General features: G+C 44.8%; 1 protein-coding gene across 2 annotated transcripts; it reads right to left on the reverse strand.

The window, feature by feature from the left end:
- Positions 1-589: 589 nt before the first annotated feature.
- Positions 590-17879, reverse strand: LOC141176055 (uncharacterized). 2 transcript variants are annotated; one of them, XM_073660035.1, is made up of 8 exons: positions 17802-17869; positions 13378-13602; positions 12621-12771; positions 12312-12491; positions 12105-12228; positions 11924-12021; positions 11698-11788; positions 590-2734 (listed from the first exon to the last, which is right to left on the reverse strand). In XM_073660035.1, exons 2-8 carry the CDS (start codon positions 13473-13475, stop codon positions 1392-1394), a joined length of 2085 nt encoding a protein of 694 aa, XP_073516136.1. In that variant the 5' UTR covers positions 13476-13602; positions 17802-17869; the 3' UTR covers positions 590-1391. The 2 variants fall into 2 exon arrangements, with proteins under 2 accessions (XP_073516136.1, XP_073516137.1); XM_073660036.1 differs by lacking the exon at positions 13378-13602 and having other exon boundaries at positions 591-2734; positions 17802-17879.
- Positions 17880-18807: the final 928 nt, after the last annotated feature.

Genomic DNA, 18807 nt, shown 5'->3' on the forward strand with positions numbered 1-18807 from the left:
ACTGTAAGCAGGGGTACCACAACTTGTGCGCTTGATTTAGGGTGCCAACCTCTGTGGCAAGGAAGAGTAAATAATGAGGGATAACTAACAGGGAAAGAATTGAGGCTCCATTCCCCTCCCCCTAACTGCCTTTAACCCCTGATTTAATTTATATGGCCTAGGAATTATATACATTTTTTTTTTCATTTCTAAAGTGACAATGTGTAAAATTTGCCTGATTGGGAAAATGAGTAGTAGTTCCTTTTTAATGAGGTATAAATATAGTATCTACATTTTAATGGATGAGATTTTTCTTCATGAAACATATTTAAATACACACACAGCTCGGCTACATATGCACACTTACATACACACAGCTCTACTACATATGCATTACCCCATTTTGCAGTTCCATCCAGGTCGTGTGATTAATTACATGATCTGAAACGTCCTTGAGCTAGTCAGGTGGTAGGTCCTTCATCTGCTAACTCAGGACATGCAACCTCTGCGCAGGTCCTGGTACCTTTCTCTCCTGCTCTTCACCATTAGTTACATAAGTGTCGGTTCTGGAGGAGAGAGCAGTTCTCTCAGTGTTCAGGAAGGACACTGTCTCATTGTTCTCCTCTGTCACAGGAAGCTGCCTCCAGTCTATAAGATGCACTCACTTATTAGCAAGATCTTTTCTTGCTAAAATTGTCTTATAGTCCAAATCATACAGTAAGTTCTCAAGTAGTTTTCCTTTCTCATTTAATTATACAACTGTCTGTTATGTTTTTGTACAATTTGTCAATAACATACATAGTTTCTTTTCATCTGAGTTATTTTTCATGGTGAACAAAAAACGATTTTCCGGTAATTTATTTTTCACACTCTAGGTGTGATAATGGCTTCTCTCTGTGTGGGATTTTTGACTTTTAAAGGGGGTTGTCCAGTACTAGGACAATCCCTTCTCATTCCTCATGTTTGATCCTGTTAAAATAATAACAATTATACAAACCTCCCATGCCAGCGTAGTTCCAGCTATGTCGGTACTTGCGTTCCCAGGCCTTATGTGAGGTTGTTATGTCAAGTGAGCCCTGCTGGTCTCACTGTCCCCACCTTTAGACAACTCAAACAATAAGAGGAAGTCAAAGAGCAGCCGCAGCCCTGGCTTCCTGATGATGTTCAACACTCCCGAAGACAGGGACATCAAAGCCGGGGCCGATTGGGCACAGGGCTCGTGTGATGTACAACCTCATATGAGCACCGTGAACTCAACACACTGCTGAAACGGCATTGGCATGGAAGTAGGAGTGAGTATGAATGTTTTTATTAAAACATTTTCAACATTCTGAACATGAAAAAGGCTTTTCCCCTCTGTGAGTTCTCTGATGTTTATTAAGAGTTGATTTCTGTGTAAAACATTTCCCACATTAAGAACATGAAAAGGGCTTGTCCCCTGTGTGGGTTCTCTGATGTTTGTTTAGACTTGATTTCACTGAAAAACATTTCCCACATTCTGAACATGAAAAAGGCTTCTCTCCTGTGTGAGTCCTCTGATGTTTAAGAAAATCTGATTTATGGCTAAAATATTTCCCACATTCTGAACATGAAAAAAGCCTCTCACCTGTGTGGATTCTCTGGTGCTCAACAAAATCTGATCTATAGCTAAAACAGTTTCCACATTCTGAACAGGAAAATGGTCTCTCCCCTGTGTGGGTTCTCTGATGTCTGATAAAACTTGATTTCTCTGCAAAACATTTTTCACATTGTGAACAGGAAAAAGGCTTCGCCCCTGTGTGAGTTCTCTGATGTTTGATAAGACTTGATTTCACTGCAAAACATTTCCCACATTCTGAACATGAAAAAGGCTTCTCTCCTGTGTGAGTCCTCTGATGCTTAAGAAAGTCTGATTTATGGATAAAACATTTCCCACATTCTGAACATGAAAAAGGCCTCTCACCTGTGTGGATTCTCTGGTGCTCAACAAAATCTGATCTATGGCTAAAACATTTCCCACATTCTGAACAAGAAAACGGTCTCTCCCCTGTGTGAGTTCTCTGATGTCTGATAAAATTTGATTTCTCTGTAAAACATTTTCCACATTCTGAACATAAAAAAGGCTTCTCCCCTGTGTGAGTTCGCTGGTGCTTAACCAAATGCGATTTCTGGTTAAAACATTTTCCACATTCTGAACATGGAAACGGTTTCTCCCCTGTGTGAGTTCTCTGGTGCTCAACAAGAACCGATTTACGGTTAAAGCATTTCCCACATTCTGAACAGGAAAACTGTTTCTCCCCTGTGTGGGTTCTATGGTGTCTGATAAACTTTGATTTTTCTGTAAAACATTTCCCACATTCTGAACATGAAAAGGGCTTCTTCTCAGTGTGAGTTCTCTGGTGACTAACAAGGTATGATTTCTGGTTAAAACATTTCTCGCACTTGAAACAAGAAAATCTATTCTCTGCTGTTTGAATTTTTTGATGTTTAAGAAAATACTTTTTGAGGGGAAAACTATGTGCAACTGGCTTCTTTGCTTTAGGAGCAGTTCTTTTTTTAATGCTCATTTTGTGATTTTGATCTTCCTTAGTAGCCGGTAATGAATCAGAAGACAGGACCTGTTTCAAAGGATCAGATGACAGATCTGTGCTGTGAAGGGATGATGGTATATCTGGAGTAATGGCCTTCACTTCAGTTATATCCTGTGGAATCTCAAGATCATCTGATTTAAAAATTGAAGATGTCGGCCGTCCCTCTGATCTCCTGGTACAGTCATCTGCCAAGAATAAAACCAGTTATTATTTTTAAATAAAATATCTTTGAATTTATATATTTTTGTACATTTGTACTTAAAATGTCTGCAGAAATGGCCAGTTATGTAAGCTATTGAATTATTCACCAAGACAATGACAGTTAACAGTCTAATAGAAAACCTCATAGGATGAACCAGTAGAGTGTGGTGTTCAACTCTTTGTTTATTCTGCCTCCCAAATATGGAATAGAAACACCAAACAATGTTATGTAGGTGAAAATAATATCAATGAAAACTTCTACTCATCTCACAAAAAACAAGTCCCCATTAAGATCCATCATCTGTCAATGGAAAACAGAGTTTTCCTCATTATTAGTGGCTCCAAGGCTCTTGAGAATCAACATGGCTTCCATAAACCAATCCAGCAATATCCACTCTCCCAAAGTCATATCTCCCCTCGCTTCTGAGCCTTGTAGCGTGCCCAAACCACATTTAGCATCCATGTATTTGGAATTACGATGGTGAGAAGATCCCACTGAATTTACGGGGTGTGTCTCCTGGAGCACAATCTTGGCACTATGTGTTGGGTAATAAAACGGCAAATGTGTAATTTTCACTCTCAAACATCCAGTACGTGCTAATTTCAGGAAAGTGCCAGTGGAATCAAAATAGTCACTACTCCTATAGATTAATTCACTGAGGGTTATAATTTCCAAAATGGAGTCACTATTGGGATTTCTACTGCTCTGGTTTTTAGCAATTTTGTCATATTAGGGCTTCTGCAAATGGAGTGTCCCATCTCATCTGGGATCTGTTCCTGAGACGTCTGCTTCTCTCACCAGAAGCCGCATTATTTATTCTATCGGAGGCTCTGGTGATGGAGGAGACGTCAAAACCAAAAGCGTTGGGCATCACATGCTCTGTCCAGCCACTAAGATAAGGGTTGCTGGGACCAGTAGTATTGTCCAGTCCGGCAGAATGGGTGTATCCAGCTGGAGTAATCTGCTCCCTGCTTCATCCAACTGGAAAGCATCACACCCTACTGTGAGTATAGACAATAACACATCTACTGAAATTATCAAACTCAACAGTCTTCATCAGTAAAAAATGAGTAATTAGTGGTGAAACCTCTCTGGGGTAATTAGAGTATGGGGCTCGGTGGCTCTTGGAAATCGAAACTATCGTAAGGACCAATATTTTCTGTCAGATGAGTTTCAAGAAGAAATATTAAGCATTCAAAGAGAACTTTTTATAATACTGCAGACCAGAGGTGTCTTAAATTTAGATCTCGGGCATTGGGAAGTTATAGAATAAAAAAAATATGTTACATCCCAAACAACAACATATGTATGAGGGGAGAACTCCATTACTAAACCAGAGTTGCACTCATTTATGGTGGACCATTGAAGCTACTATGAGTCCTGACCAGAAGAGTAGAGAAAGTATTAGTGCCCCCATTTCAGGAGAGATTGTGCAGTAATCTGAATTCCTGAGGATTGAAAACATAATGGAATTTATGACGTGGAGTGAATCCATGAAACCAGGACTCGAGCCATGCCAACACATCTCCTGCAGGCGTGAATAAATGTATATTACAGCCATCAGCCACGCACAGCTTAGAGATATATCATGGCACAGGTGTAATGTTTTTTGTAGTTTATCGCTATCCTGTTTGAAGTTAGTTGGTTTTAAAAGAAATTGAAAAGTTTAGATAAAGGGAAACTCTGTTATCGTACAGAAATTCACACTCGGCTCTCACTGCACATTTAATGCTGTCGATCGAAAAAGTGAAGTTAGGCCAGAAAGACTGGACCTGGTCTTGTAGGGACCATATACAGTGGGGAAAAAAAAGTATTTAGTCAGCCACCAATTGTGCAAGTTCTCCCACTTAAAAAGATGAGAGAGGCCTGTAATTGACATCATAGATAGACCTCAACTATGAGAGACAAAATGAGAAAACAAATCCTGAAAACACATTGTCTGATTTGGAAAGAAATTTATTTCAAATTTGGGTGGAAAATAAGTATTTGGTCAATTACAAACAAGCAAGATTTCTGGCTCTCACAGACCGGTAACTTCTTCCTTAAGAGCCTCCTCTGTCCTCCAATAATTACCTGTAGTATTGGCACCTGTTTGAACTTGTTATCAGTATAAAAGACACCTGTCTGCAACCTCAAACAGTCACACTCCAAACTCCACTATGGTGAAGACCAAAAAGCTGTCGAAGGACACCAGAAACAATATTGGAGCCCTGCACCAGGCTGGGAAGACTGAATCTGCAATAGACAAGCAGCTTGGTGTGAAGAAATCAACTGTGGGAGCAATATTTAGAAAATGGAAGACATACAAGACCACTGATAATCTCTCTCGATCTGGGGCTCCACACAAGATCTCACCCCGTGGGGTCAAAAAGATCTCAAGAACGGTGAGCAAAAATCCCAAAACCACACGGGGGGACCTAGTGAATGACCTGCAGAGAGCTGGGGCCAACGTTACACAGGCTACCATCAGTACCACACTATGCCACCAGGGACTCAGATCCTGCAGTGCTAGACGTGTCTCCCTGCTTAAGCCATTACATGTCCAGGCCCGTCTGACTTTCGCTAGAGAGCATTTGGATGATCCAGAAGAGTATTGGGAGAATGTCTTATGGTCAGATGAAACCAAAGTAGAACTGTTTGGTAGAAACACAACTTGTCGTGTTTGGAGGAGAAAGAATGCTGAGTTGCATCCAAAGAACACCATACCTACTATGAAGCATGTGGGTGGAAACATCATGCTTTGGGGCTGTTTCTCTGCCAAAGGACCAGGCCCAGTGATCAGTGTACATGAAAGAATGAATGGGGCCATGTATCGTGAGATTTTGAGTGCAAACCTCCTTCCATCAGCAAGGGCATTGAAGATGAAACGTCGCTGGGTCTTTCAGCATGACAATGATCCCAAGCACACCGCCAGGGCAACGAAGGAGTAGCTTCGTAAGAAGCATTTCAAGGTCCTGGAGTGGCCTAGCCAGTCTCCAGATCTAAACCCCATTGAAAACCTTTGGAGGGAGTTGAAAGTCCGTGTTGCCCAGCGACAGCCCCAAAACATCACTGCTCTAGAGGAGATCTGCATGGAGGAATGGGCCAACATACCAGCAACAGTGTGTGCCAACCTTGTGAAGACTTACAGAAAAAGTTTGACCTCTGTCATTGCCAACAAAGGATATATAACAAAGTATTGAGATGAACTTTTGTAATTGACCAAATACTTATTTTCCACCAAAATATGAAAAAAAATTCTTTCCAAATCAGACAATGTGATTTTCAGGATTTGTATTCTCATTTTGTCTCTCATAGTTGAGGTCGACTTATGATGTCAATTACAGGCATCTCTCATCTTTTTAAGTGGGAGAATTTGCATAATTGGTGGCTGACTAAATACTTTTGCCCCACTTTAAGAACATTTAGCGTGGCGCCCTAATGTGCAATGGGGCCACAGATCCCAGAGGGGTGCATGGTACGGATTTCTCCACAAGAGGCCCTCACAGCATACATACACCTCCACCCTACCACCTCAGACGACCAGAGGGAGCCCGGATAGGGATATATATATACGGAGGGTGGAGTTAGGCAGGCAGTTCCTCTGGAGAGTTCAGCAAGTACAGGTCTGAATACAGAGTCGAGCTCAGTCTAGAGAACAGAGTTCCTGCTCAGAGTCAGAGAGGGACAGAGTTCTCAGTGCAAGTTCCTCTAGTGCAAAAGCCTAGAGAACAGCTCAGGTTAGTGAGCTTAGGGCATACCGATGCCATAAGAGCAGTGAAGAAGCAGTGTGCCTGCTGCTGTGTGTAGCCTAGTGAGGGCCCGAGTGTGGCCGAAGGCGAGTGGAGTGAGTAACATAGGGGGCAGAGGAGCTTAACCAGCTCACCCCGAAAGCATATACCGGACACCGGGTCTGAGCTTACAGGGATCTCTATGACCCAGTAGGAAACAACCGGAATCCCTGGTGAACTGCTGTCTTCTAATGCTCTGCTGACCCATCTCTCTGGTACATGCTCTGCATAATTCCCCTGCTCCTATGTATGCTGTCTTCTAATGCTCTGCTGACCCGTCTCTCTGGTACATGCTCTGCATAATTCCCCTGCTCCTATGTATGCTGTCTTCTAATGCTCTGCTGACCCGTCTCTCTGGTACATGCTCTGCATAATTCCCCTGCTTCATCTGTCCCACTCCAATCAATATTCACATATGTTTGTTCTTTACCCACTATATACCTTATCTGATTTTTAGAGGTGCTAAACTGCAGAGACTTGCGTCCTGGCTCTGTCTTTGATCACCCAGCCATCTCCTGCTGAAATGACCAGCTGTTAATTTATCCACAAGCCGTTCCCACAATGCCCTACACCTGATATAGTTTAATGTGGCCTATATATTTAGACTCTCTGTAAGGGGTGCACGCGTGCTGGGGTGTGCACGCGTCTTCTTGTGCAAAGTGGCTTCGGAGAGAAGTGGCAGTTATTTCAGAGGCAGTTAGTCAGGGCAAGAGTCAGGTAACAAACACTTTGACCACTTACTCTCCTTAAACTATGTTTCTGTTAGCTCTCACTTTTTCCTCTATAGTCCTCCACTTTCTAATAACCCCTCAAATCCCTACACCATGTAAGAAACTCATCATCTCTCCCTCTATCCTCCCCATTCATCTCACCTCCTCCTCCAAATTATTCCTCAACATTCAATCCTGGATCTCCAAACACAGACAGCCACCTCATGCTCTCTCTTGCTCCCACCTGCTAACACTTTCTCTGCTCCTCCTCACTGCTGGAGATATCTCTCCAAATCCTGGTCCTCCTCGCCATATCCCCACAGTTACTTCTACCTCCTATCCACGACCTTCCTCAAACTGTCGCAACCCTTCTAACCTCATACCCATCCAACTAATACCCACCTCCTCAGCTATACTAACAGGAGCTCTATGGAACACTCGCTCTGTCTGCAACAAACTTTCCTTCATCCACGATCTTTTCATTACAAACAAACTCTCCTTCCTCGCCATCACCGAAACCTGGCTCACCCCCTCTGACACAGCCTCCCCAGCTGCCCTTTCATATGGCGGATTCCACCTTTCCCACACCCCCCGCCCCAATGGCAAACATGGTGGAGGCGTAGGTTTCACCCTATCAGAACTCTGCGCTTTCACCAAAATCCCACTGCCACCCTCTGTTACACCCCCCTCTTTTGAGGTGCACTGTGTGCGCATCTATTCCCCCTCCAACCTCCAACTGGCCGTCGTTTACCGACCCCCAGGGCAAGCCACCACCTTCTTAGACCATTTCACTACCTGGCTGCTTCACTTCCTTTCCACTGACATCCCCACTATCATAATGGGTGACTTCAACCTCCCCATTGACACTCCCCACTCGTCTGTCTCTAAGCTCCTATCCCTCACTTCCTCCTTTGGACTCACTCAATGGTCTTCCACACCCACCCACAAAGATGGCCACACACTGGACCTCATCTTCACCCGCCTCTGTTCCCTATCTAACCTCTCTAACTCACCACTCCCTCTCTCTGACCATAACCTCCTCACATTCTCTACCCTCTCCTCTCCGGGTGCACAATCCCCACTCCACAAACTCACACACCCTCGCAGAAATCTCAAACACCTTGACCTACACTCTCTCTCTGAATCCCTCCTTCCTCTCACAGACATAAATTCCTTGCACGATGCAGACGTTGCTGCTGCTTCATATAACACCACAATAGCTGCAGCTCTAGACTCGATCGCCCCTCTCACACACACCACACCTCGCACATTCAACAGGCAACCCTGGCACACTAAACTTACCAAAGAACTGCGCCGGGCCTCCAGGGTTGCGGAGCGGAGATGGAAAAGGTCTCACTCCATCGAGCACTTCATCGCATTCAAGCAATCCCTCACTAATTTCAAGTCCGCACTCACTACAGCAAAACAAACCTACTTCTCATCTCTCATATCCTCCCTATCTCACAACCCTAAACAGCTATTTAACACTTTCAACTCTCTCCTTCGTCCCCCAGCACCTCCTCCCTCTTCTCTCATCTCAGCCGACGACTTTGCCTCATTCTTCAAACAGAAGATTGACACCATCAGACAAAACTTTGGCCTAAAGTCCACACAACCCCTCCTCATATGTACTCAACCCTCCTCCTCCAAACCCCACTTCTCCACCATTACAGAAGGTCAAGTCTCCTCTTTACTCTCCAAATCACACCTCACCACCTGCGAACTTGACCCAATCCCATCCCACCTCATCACTAACCTCACCTCAGTCTTCATCCCAACCCTAACCCACCTCTTCAATCTATCACTAACAACCGGAGTCTTCCCCTCATGTTTCAAACATGCCGTAATCACACCCATCCTCAAAAAGCCCTCCCTTGACCCTTCCTCTCTGACCAGCTACCGCCCCATATCACTCCTCCCCTTTGCCTCAAAACTTCTAGAACAACATGTCCACCTTGAACTGTCCTCCTACCTCTCCTCCTCCTCCCTCTTCGACCGCCTACAATCTGGCTTCCGACCGCATCACTCGACTGAAACTGCCCTGACCAAAGTCACCAACGACCTACTAAATGCCAAATCCAAGCGACACTACTCCATCCTCCTCCTTCTGGACCTGTCATCTGCCTTTGACACAGTGGACCATTCCCTCTTACTCCAGATTCTCTCATCTCTTGGCATCACGGACTTGGCTCTATCTTGGATCTCCTCATACTTAACAGACAGGACATTCAGCATCTCCCACTCACGCACCACCTCCTCATCTCGCCCCCTATCTGTCGGTGTCCCCCAAGGTTCAGTTCTAGGACCTCTGCTCTTCTCCATCTACACCTTCGGCCTGGGACAGCTCATAGAGTCTCACGGCTTTCAGTATCACCTCTATGCTGACGACACACAGATCTACCTCTCTGGACCCGATATCTCCTCCCTACTAACCAGAATCCCACAATGTCTGTCCGCCATCTCATCCTTCTTCTCCAACAGGTTTCTAAAACTCAACATGGATAAAACAGAGTTCATCATCTTTCCACCCTCTCATTCACATCCCCCATCCGACCTATCCATCAACGTCAATGGCTGTTCACTCTCCCCAGTCCCACAAGCTCGCTGCCTTGGGGTAACCCTGGACTCTGATCTCTCCTTCAAGCCACATATTCAAGCCCTTTCCACCTCCTGCCGACTCCAAGTCAAAAACATCTCCCGGATCCGTGCATTCCTCAGCAAAGACTCTGCAAAAACACTAGTGCATGCCCTCATCATATCCCGCCTCGACTACTGCAACCTCCTGCTCCGTGGCCTCCCTTCCAACACTCTTGCACCTCTCCAATCTATCCTAAACTCTGCTGCTCGACTAATCCACCTGTCCCCCCGCTATTCCCCGGCCTCTCCTCTCTGTCAATCCCTTCACTGGCTCCCTATTGCCCAGAGAATTCAGTTCAAAACTCTAACCATGACATACAAAGCCATCCACAACCTGTCTCCCCCATACATCTGTGACCTAGTCTCCCGGTACTTACCTGCACGCAACCTCCGATCCTCACAAGATCTCCTGCTCTACTCCCCTCTTATCTCCTCCTCCCACAATCGTATACAAGATTTCTCCCGTGCTTCCCCCCTACTCTGGAACTCTCTACCCCAACATATCAGACTCTCGCCGACCGTGGAAACCTTCAAAAGGAACCTGAAGACCCACCTCTTCCGACAAGCCTACAACCTGCAGTAAACACCACTGCACGACCAGCTCTACCCTCACCTACTGTATCCTCACCCATCCCTTGTAGACTGTGAGCCCTCGCGGACAGGGTCCTCGCTCCTCCTGTACCAGTCGCTGACTCGTTTTGTTAAGATTATGTAAATGCTTTTGTTATGTATATCCCTATCACATGTAAAGCGCCATGGAATAAATGGCGCTATAATAATAAATAATAATAATAATAACTACAGGTCCCAGGTTCACCAGAAGCTGATACGTACCAGAGCCAGGATTCACGGAGGCCCTGCAAGCAGGGAGAGTGATCTCCAACAGAAGGCCCTACCACAAGGTCAGCAGGTGCAAGACAGAGACTAAGTTAGGCCTAGCTCCAAGCAGGTCAGAGACTTACCAAGAAAAGGCAAGGAACAGGGAGAGTCCTGATATGCACCCTTCACCCTAAAGCGCCCCGGATCGTGCCTTAAACACCACCAGTAAAGGTACTGAAGTGACTATCGTGTGTGTCCCTATTCTTGCTCTGACCCGGCTGGGTCCCCTCTGTCCTGCATCCCTACATCTACGCTGCCCTGAGGCCCAGCTCCACCTGTGGGGTGCTACACCATCTAAGCTGCCTAAACACCGGCCTCAGAGGACTGCTGCAGCGCTGGTGATCCTCACCAGATACCACAGGTGGCGTCACGAACATTTAAACCCCAAACTTAAATTACCATTTTTAAGAGATACCCCAGGGTACGGACCCGGGCGCCGACTACCGCGACACCAACCAAGATCAGGCATCAAGGCCCGGGTGCCGAGTACGTCCCCATCCCCTGGGCTCGTCATTAGCAGTTCAGAAGAGAGAGAAGGTAGATTCATCCAATAAGATATCAGGATTCTAGGAAGCCAACAGCATCATTACCCTCCGCTTTCTCTAGGAGGCCCATCATAATATTTTTCTTCAAGTGATTTTTGTAACTTGTCAGTATATTCTACGTGCGCCGTCATTTGGCTTTGAAGTTTACAGATCTGGGCAGGTAAGGGTCAGCGTCTACTAATCCCAGTGGGTAGGTGGATCCTCCAGGTTGTAAGATCTATAGAAAAGGGCTTTCAATTCCCAAAGTCATTTGAACAGTTTTGAGTGGAGATGAATGTTGTGGTCTAGTGCCAAAACGGTGATCTCACGATTGTGATACGGCCAGACTACACCTCCTATAAAGCAGCCACAGCCGGTGACTGAGAAGAATCTGTGACTTCTCTGCATTTAGTGGTTACTACTCACCTGGGCAGTTATCTGTAGAATTCTCCTCTTTACACCGCTCATCACCCCTCACATATGTCTCTGTAGTATTAATAAGGGTCAGATCTTCACCCTGAAACAAATATTGTAAAAGTCACAGACAGATGAGAAGTCACATCTATGATCAGCTCTAATCCTGCCATCTCCACCATTCTCATTACACAAGTATAAAACATATAATACTGGTGGATAAAACATATACGTCTACCTGATGATCCTGAGGAACATTGGGATCTTCTTGTTTACAGTCCTGTGGAGGAAGAAGACGGGGACATCTCTCTGGTGTTGTCCTCTTACTGGATAGATCTGGAGGAAACACATACAGGGACTGAATTCATTCTTTACATACAGATAATTATAGGCCGTGTATATTAAGTCATGTCTACTACCTGGTGATATGAGGGGCTGGGGAACCTCCACCATGATGTTCTTGTACAGATGTTTGTGTCCTTCTAAATACTCCCACTCCTCCATAGAGAAATAGACGGTGACATCCTGACATCTTATAGGAACCTGAGACATACAATGATACAGTCATCCCCCCGATCCTTTCATAGCGTTACTGTATAATGTCCCAGCATTCCCAGCAATGTCACCTCTCCAGTCAGCAGCTCAATCATCTTGTAGGCGAGTTCTAGGATCTTCTGGTCATTGATGAGCTCATGTATCAGGGGGTGAGGTGGAGGCCCCCTGATTGCGCTCAGGGGTCTTCCCCATCCCTCAGACACAGGGTCCGGACAGCGCTCACTAGAGGTCTTCTTCACTACTGTGTAATCCTAGTTATGGAAAGCCACATTAAAAAATCTCACTACATACATTTCCAGAGTCCTCACCTCTCCAGTTCTGTCCATCTGTTATTCCCATAGATAAGAATGATGTAATGTGACGTCATCAGAATCTCTCACCTCTCCAGTAAGCTGGAAGAGGATCTCTAGGGTGAGGTGTAATATCCTCTCTGCCATCTTGTCTCTGTCCATATCCATCTTTGATGGGTAATTCAGGAAAATTCTCTTAATATAGAAGATCTCCACTGCAAAGATCCGATATTGTAGGGACCTGAATAGGAAGAAGATGAGTACATGTAACATCATAAAAATCATGGGTAATAATACAATTACAGGAAACAATAAGGGAAAACATATCAGGAAATAGCCAGTGATTGGGAGCATGGAGAAAATGTCTTAGTCAGCAATTCAACTTATGTTCCAGTCCATACAAGACTAGAGAATACAACATCTACACGTTCTAAGTTACTCACTGCTACGGCAACCTAATGAGATGTAGGAATCACAAGTTCGTTGGAACTGACCAGGAAATACAGAGACTGGCAGGGGACCTAAGCAGCAATGATATTTTTATTATTTTACAACATTCTGTTTTTTTCATTGACATCTACTAATAAAACTTATATATTTTAAGCCAAAGATAACAAGCAGTCTCTTCCTCGGAGTCTGCACCTGATTATGTTTCTCATAGACTTATCTTCCATAACGCTAATTCTTGTGTTATTTACTGACACTGCAATTGGCATTAGCAATACTGCAGGAGATATTCATTACATGTGACATGAGAAAAAACTACTTCATGATCAGGATGACATCTTCATCTTCTACTACGGTTGTACAAACATATTTGGCCAGAGTCTGTTGCTAACTACATTACCTCTGGCCGTCTACATGAATGTTTCCCGTCTTCCCCGGACTGTAATCTTCAATCACGTTGGATCTCATGTCTGATTCACACACAGAAGTTTGAGGCATTTATAAAAGCTTGTTTGTAAGAACACAAAGACAGGAGGTATTTGATGGCAATGTCTCCATGTAAAGTGTTTTTTTCCTCTGGATATGATGGTTTTTAGGGGGGCATTTTCCCTTAGGCTTACATATACTGTATTCCATGGAAAAAGAACAAAAAAACACATGTTAAAATATTTCAAAATAAAATTGAGGATAAAGGTACTGTGGGAACATTATACTGTGTGTGGGGGGGGGTGGCGGTACTGTGGAAACATTATACTGTGTGTGGGGCTGATGGCGGTACTGTGGGAACATTATACTGTGTGTGGGGGGGTGGCGGTACTGTGGGAACATTATACTGTGTGTGAGGCTGATGGCGGTACTGTGGGAACATTAAATTGTGTGTGGGGGGATGATGGCGATACTGTGAGAGCATTATAGTGTGTGTGGGGGAATGGCAGTACTGGGAGAACATTATACTGTGTGTGGGGGATTGTGGCGGTACTGTGGGAACATTATATTGTGTGTGGGGGAATGGCTGTACTGTGAGAACATTATATTGTGTGGGGTGATGGCGATACTGTGGTGAGAACATTATACTGTGTATGGGGAAATGGCAGTAATATGAGAACATTATACTGTGTGAGTGGGGGGTGGTAATAGTGTGGGAACATTATACTGTGCGTGGGGCTAATGGCGGTACTGGGGGAACATTAAATTGTGTGGGGGGTGGCGGTACTGTGGGAACATTATACTGTGTGTGTGGGAATGGCAGTACTGGGAGAACATTATACTGTGTGTGGGGGATTGTGGCGGTACTGTGGGAACATTATATTGTGTGTAGGGGAATGGCTGTACTGTGAGAACATTATAGTGTGTGGGGGTGATGGCGGTACTGTGGTGAGAGCATTATAATGTGTGTGGGGAAATGGCAGTAATATGAGAACATTATACTGTGTGTGGGGGGGTGGTAATAGTGTGGGAACATTATACTGTGCGTGGGGCTGATGGCGGTACTGTGAGAACATTATACTATGTGTGGGGGAATGGCAGTACTGTGAGAACATTATACTGTGGGTGGGGGTTGGTGGTAGTGAGAGAACATTGTACTGTGTGTGGAGGGATGGCGGTACCATGGGAACATTATACCATGTGTGGGAACCAAGAAAGAGACACTGCACAGCATTAAGAATGGGGATAAGTGAGGATTTATTATCTTGTGGTTTGGGTCATAACATATTGTGTGGGGCATCTTGTATTATCATAGTGTGTGTGGAGGATGGTGGTACTGTGGGAACATTATACTATGCGTGGGGGGATGGTGCAATCATTTTACGGTGTGTGGGGGTGATGCGGTACTGGGGGAACACAATACTGTGTGTGGAGGCCAAGAAAGGCACACTGTATTATGTGGGCAATACATGTTTCCTTGGGTATCGTCTTTCATAGTTGGGTCGAATGTATCGATCAGCGGAAAAGGAAGGAAATTATTGTGATCCTTATAAGGTGGCAACACAAAAACTCCCTAAATATAAAATGTTTACAACAACCCCACAATTTGTGTATCCATAGGGTTCATCGCTATGCATCCATTTGATTAGACCTGATACTATTAAACTATAAAGTATCTGTAAAGACTTTCTTTCAAATTCAAAAAGGGGCACTTTTCCGTGTTCGTCATACCTGAATTGTTTGAAGATTATTAAAGGTGATAGTTTTCCCCACCAATTAATAGGGACACATGTGGATATTGTTTTTTATTTTACCTGACGGGAGCGACCTATGAAGCTTCTTCTTTGAACTTTATTCCTCTGTTTTTTCATATTTATATTACTCTCCGGAATCAGGAATGTATTAAGTCCTATAGAAACTGTTGAGAAATAATATCTAATTCTGTGCTTCCAGGATTATTCTTGTGGGAATTGGCTGCGATATCTCCTGTGTAATATATTTCTAGTATCAATAGGTTATAATCCTGTAACTCAAAGGACGTGCGGTGGTTGTTCGTTTCTTTCCCTTTTTTGTTTTCTTGTGTCATTTATTATCTTTATGTAACGTATGTGTATTGGTTCTGACATTTGGTATCCTCTTGTCAAGTGACAATCACTTTATAAGGTATAACTAAGGGATATGACACAGGCTTGAAAAAGGAATTCGACCCTGAATCATCACAACAGGTGCGTATTCACACGCCAACTCCCTTTCCATGATGTCCCCATGAAAGGCTGCTTGTGCTGACAGCTGATGGATCTGCTGATGTATACCCAGCAAGTATTTACCACATATTCATGCAAATTCCCTGAAGTGTTATCAATTGTATCCAGTAGGAAAGAGAAAGCACTAAAATGCTCGAGTACTCATTATTCGAATCGAGCAGGTTGGACATGCAGATGGACTCGAGTCGAGTACCGAGTATAATCGAAGTCAATGGGAAACGCTATAATTTTTCCAGGAAACAGGAGGGCTGCGGGGGGCAGGAAAATTGCTGAAATGGATGGAAACAATGCTCAAATGGAGTGGGAACAGCATAGGGAAGATGCCTGGATGCATCTCTGACTCCTAGGTAGCTACTGGGAACTAAATAAAGATGTAATTTAAAAAAAAATGACATGGGGTCCCCCCTAATTTTGAAAAACAGCTAGGTAACCCAGACAACTGGGTGCTGACATTCACAGTTTGGGAAGGTCCATGGATATTGGCCCCTTCCCAGCTTTAAAATACCAACCCGCAGCAGCCCCAGAATTGGCACATCACATTAGGCGTCAATTCTGGCACTTTGCCTGGCTCTTCCCAATTGGAGTCATTTTTTTGGAGTTGATGTCAGATGTGTAGTGTCAGCTAGCATCAATCCCAGGGATTACTAATGGAGAGGCATCTATCAGACACCCCCATTACTAACCCAGTAAGTTAAAAGAAAAAAAAACACACAAAAAAATATTTTATTTTAAAATAAAAAAAACTCCCCAGTTTCCTCGTTCGCCAATTTATTAAAAAGAAATCCATACTGGACCAAGGTAGTCCAAGGATTCAAACGTAGTCTACAAATGACAACCTGAAAGACATAAAAAGAGAGAATTAAATAAAGACAAGAGACAGTCCCTCATTCACCAATTTATTAACCCCGCAGATCCAACGTAGTACATGGCATTCCCATGACGTCCAAAAATTCAGTAGTTCTTCCTATGGAGCCTTGTTCTGAGAATGAAGCTTCATAGGTCTCTCCTGATCAGGCTGCACTCAGCGAGACCTGGTGACAGCGGTGATGACAGCGGTGATGACATCAGTAAGGTTACTGAAATCATCGCTCTCGGGGAGCGCAGTCTGACCGGGAGACACCTATGAAGCTTCGAACTCAGAATTAGGATTCATAGGTTGTACTGCAGAATCGGTGGACATCGTGGGACCGCCATAGACTATGTTGGAGCTGCGGGGATGATAAATTGGTGAATGAGGGACTGTCTCTTGTCTTTATTCATTTAATTCTCTCTTTTTATGTCTTTCAGGTTGCCATTTGTGGACTACTTTGGAATCCTTGGACTATTTCGGACCAAAATGGCTTTTTTTTTTATTAATAAATTGGTGAAGTGTTTTCTCTGTGTTTTTTTTATTTTAGCTCACTGGGTTAGTAATGGGGGTGTCTGATGTCTCTCCAATACTAACTACTGGGATTGATGCCAGCTGCCAATACATCCCAATAAATATTACCCCAATTGCCAATGCACCAGGGCAATCAGGAAGAGCTAAGCAAAGTGCAAGAATTGGCGCATCTAATGTGGTGCGCCAATTCTGCGGCTGCTGTGGGCTCGTATTTTTAGCTGGGAAGGAGCCAATATCCATGGATCTTCCTAGTCGGATAATATCAGCCCCCAGTTATCTGCTTTATCTTGGCTGGTTATCAAAACCAGGACCCCAGGTCATTTTTTTAAATTCATTATTTATTTGATAGGTTTAGCACTAAAGGGTTTAACTTTATAATATTTAGGTGGGGGCGGACATTAATCTAAGCTTTCCCTCCAAAAACAACTCTCCCTGAACTACTTCCTGAGGATAGTGCGCCAATGACGCGATGCGGCTGGCCAATCACAGTAATGCCAGTAGAAAACATGGCTACAGCATTATTGTATATGGCAGGAAAAACCCTTTATTGGCTGCCTAACAGCCGCAAAACATGCTGGCCGGAAACCCAAGCACCCCGATGATTGATAGAGTAGTAGCGAGCTCATCACTAGTATCTACATTATTGTCCACAGCTGTTACATCACTGTTCACACCACACAGAGACCCCAAAAGAGTCTCCCTGCTGAAGGGGTTAATGCCCCCTGCGCCCAGTAATGGGGGATCTCCACATACCTCCACCTGCAGAGCCGCCACCACTTATATGGCTGTTCTGTGCGCACAGGACCTGTGATGAGGTCACAGGAGGGGCGGAGTCAGGGGTCACATGATCAGGGGCCTCAGTGGATGCAAGACTCTGCTGTGCTGGTTGTCATGGTGCTGGATGAGCTGAAGTTTATGTGTGGGGTCAGGAGGGGTTTACAGTGTGGATGTAGCAGAGCCGTGTGTGTACGAGGTGTACGGAGCGGAGCCGTGTGTGTACGAGGTGTATGGAGCAGAGCCGCGTGTGTATGAGGTGTATGGAGCGGAGCCGCCATGTGTACGAGGTGTACGGAGCAGAGCCGCGCGTGTACGAGGTGTACGGAGCAGAGCCGCGTGTGTACGAGGTGTATGGAGCAGAGCCGAGTGTGTACGAGGTGTAGAGAGCAGAGCCGTGTGTGTACGAGGTGTACGGAGCAGAGCCGCGCGTGTACGAGATGTACGGAGCGGAGCCGTGTGTACGAGGTGTATGGAGCGGAGCCGCGTGTGTACGAGGTTTAGGAGCGGAGCAGTGTGTGTACGGAGCGGAACCGCATGTGTACGAAGTGTGCGGAGCGGAACCGCGTGTGTACGAAGTGTACGAAGCGGAACCGTGTGTACGAGGTTGATGTGGAAACCTGTAGAGAAAGTTTTAGGAGAAACTCAAAGGGGTTTCACACGTTTGCCAGTTTTGATCAAATCAGGGAGTCGATCGATCGGAGACAAGAGAAACACAACCAAATCTGTCTGTGTCCCAGACTCGTCTGAGTCTCAGACTCCTGGTCACAAGTTTTTATTACTAACCATAAAGAGAAGGAAAGTGGGAGTGGCTTACATTATGTTGCTGTCGTCACTGAATTTTGGGTCTTCTATCCTTTGGATTACGAGCTCGGAGAGAATGAAGACACAGGACAGGATGTTTGTGTCTAAACATACTCTAAAAACTTTATTACAAAACACAGGGCTAATATACACCCTAAAGGCAGGAAACGGATTTGCCATA

The sequence above is a fragment of the Phyllobates terribilis genome, unplaced genomic scaffold (genome assembly GCF_046119375.1).
Source record: "Phyllobates terribilis strain yellow unplaced genomic scaffold, ASM4611937v1 Scaffold_17__1_contigs__length_24005725, whole genome shotgun sequence".
NCBI classification, from domain to species: domain Eukaryota; kingdom Metazoa; phylum Chordata; class Amphibia; order Anura; family Dendrobatidae; genus Phyllobates; species Phyllobates terribilis.

Excerpts from the sequence above, each read along its gene's own strand:
- LOC141176055 (XM_073660035.1), bottom strand. The coding sequence starts at position 13,475 with ATGCCTCAAACTTCTGTGTGTGAATCAGACATGAGATCCAACGTGATT. Across the intron at positions 12,772-13,377 it reads ATTCATGTAGACGGCCAGAG|GTCCCTACAATATCGGATCT; the intron begins GTAATGTAGTTA and ends CTTCCTATTCAG. Across the intron at positions 12,492-12,620 it reads TCTTCCAGCTTACTGGAGAG|GATTACACAGTAGTGAAGAA; the intron begins GTGAGAGATTCT and ends TTCCATAACTAG.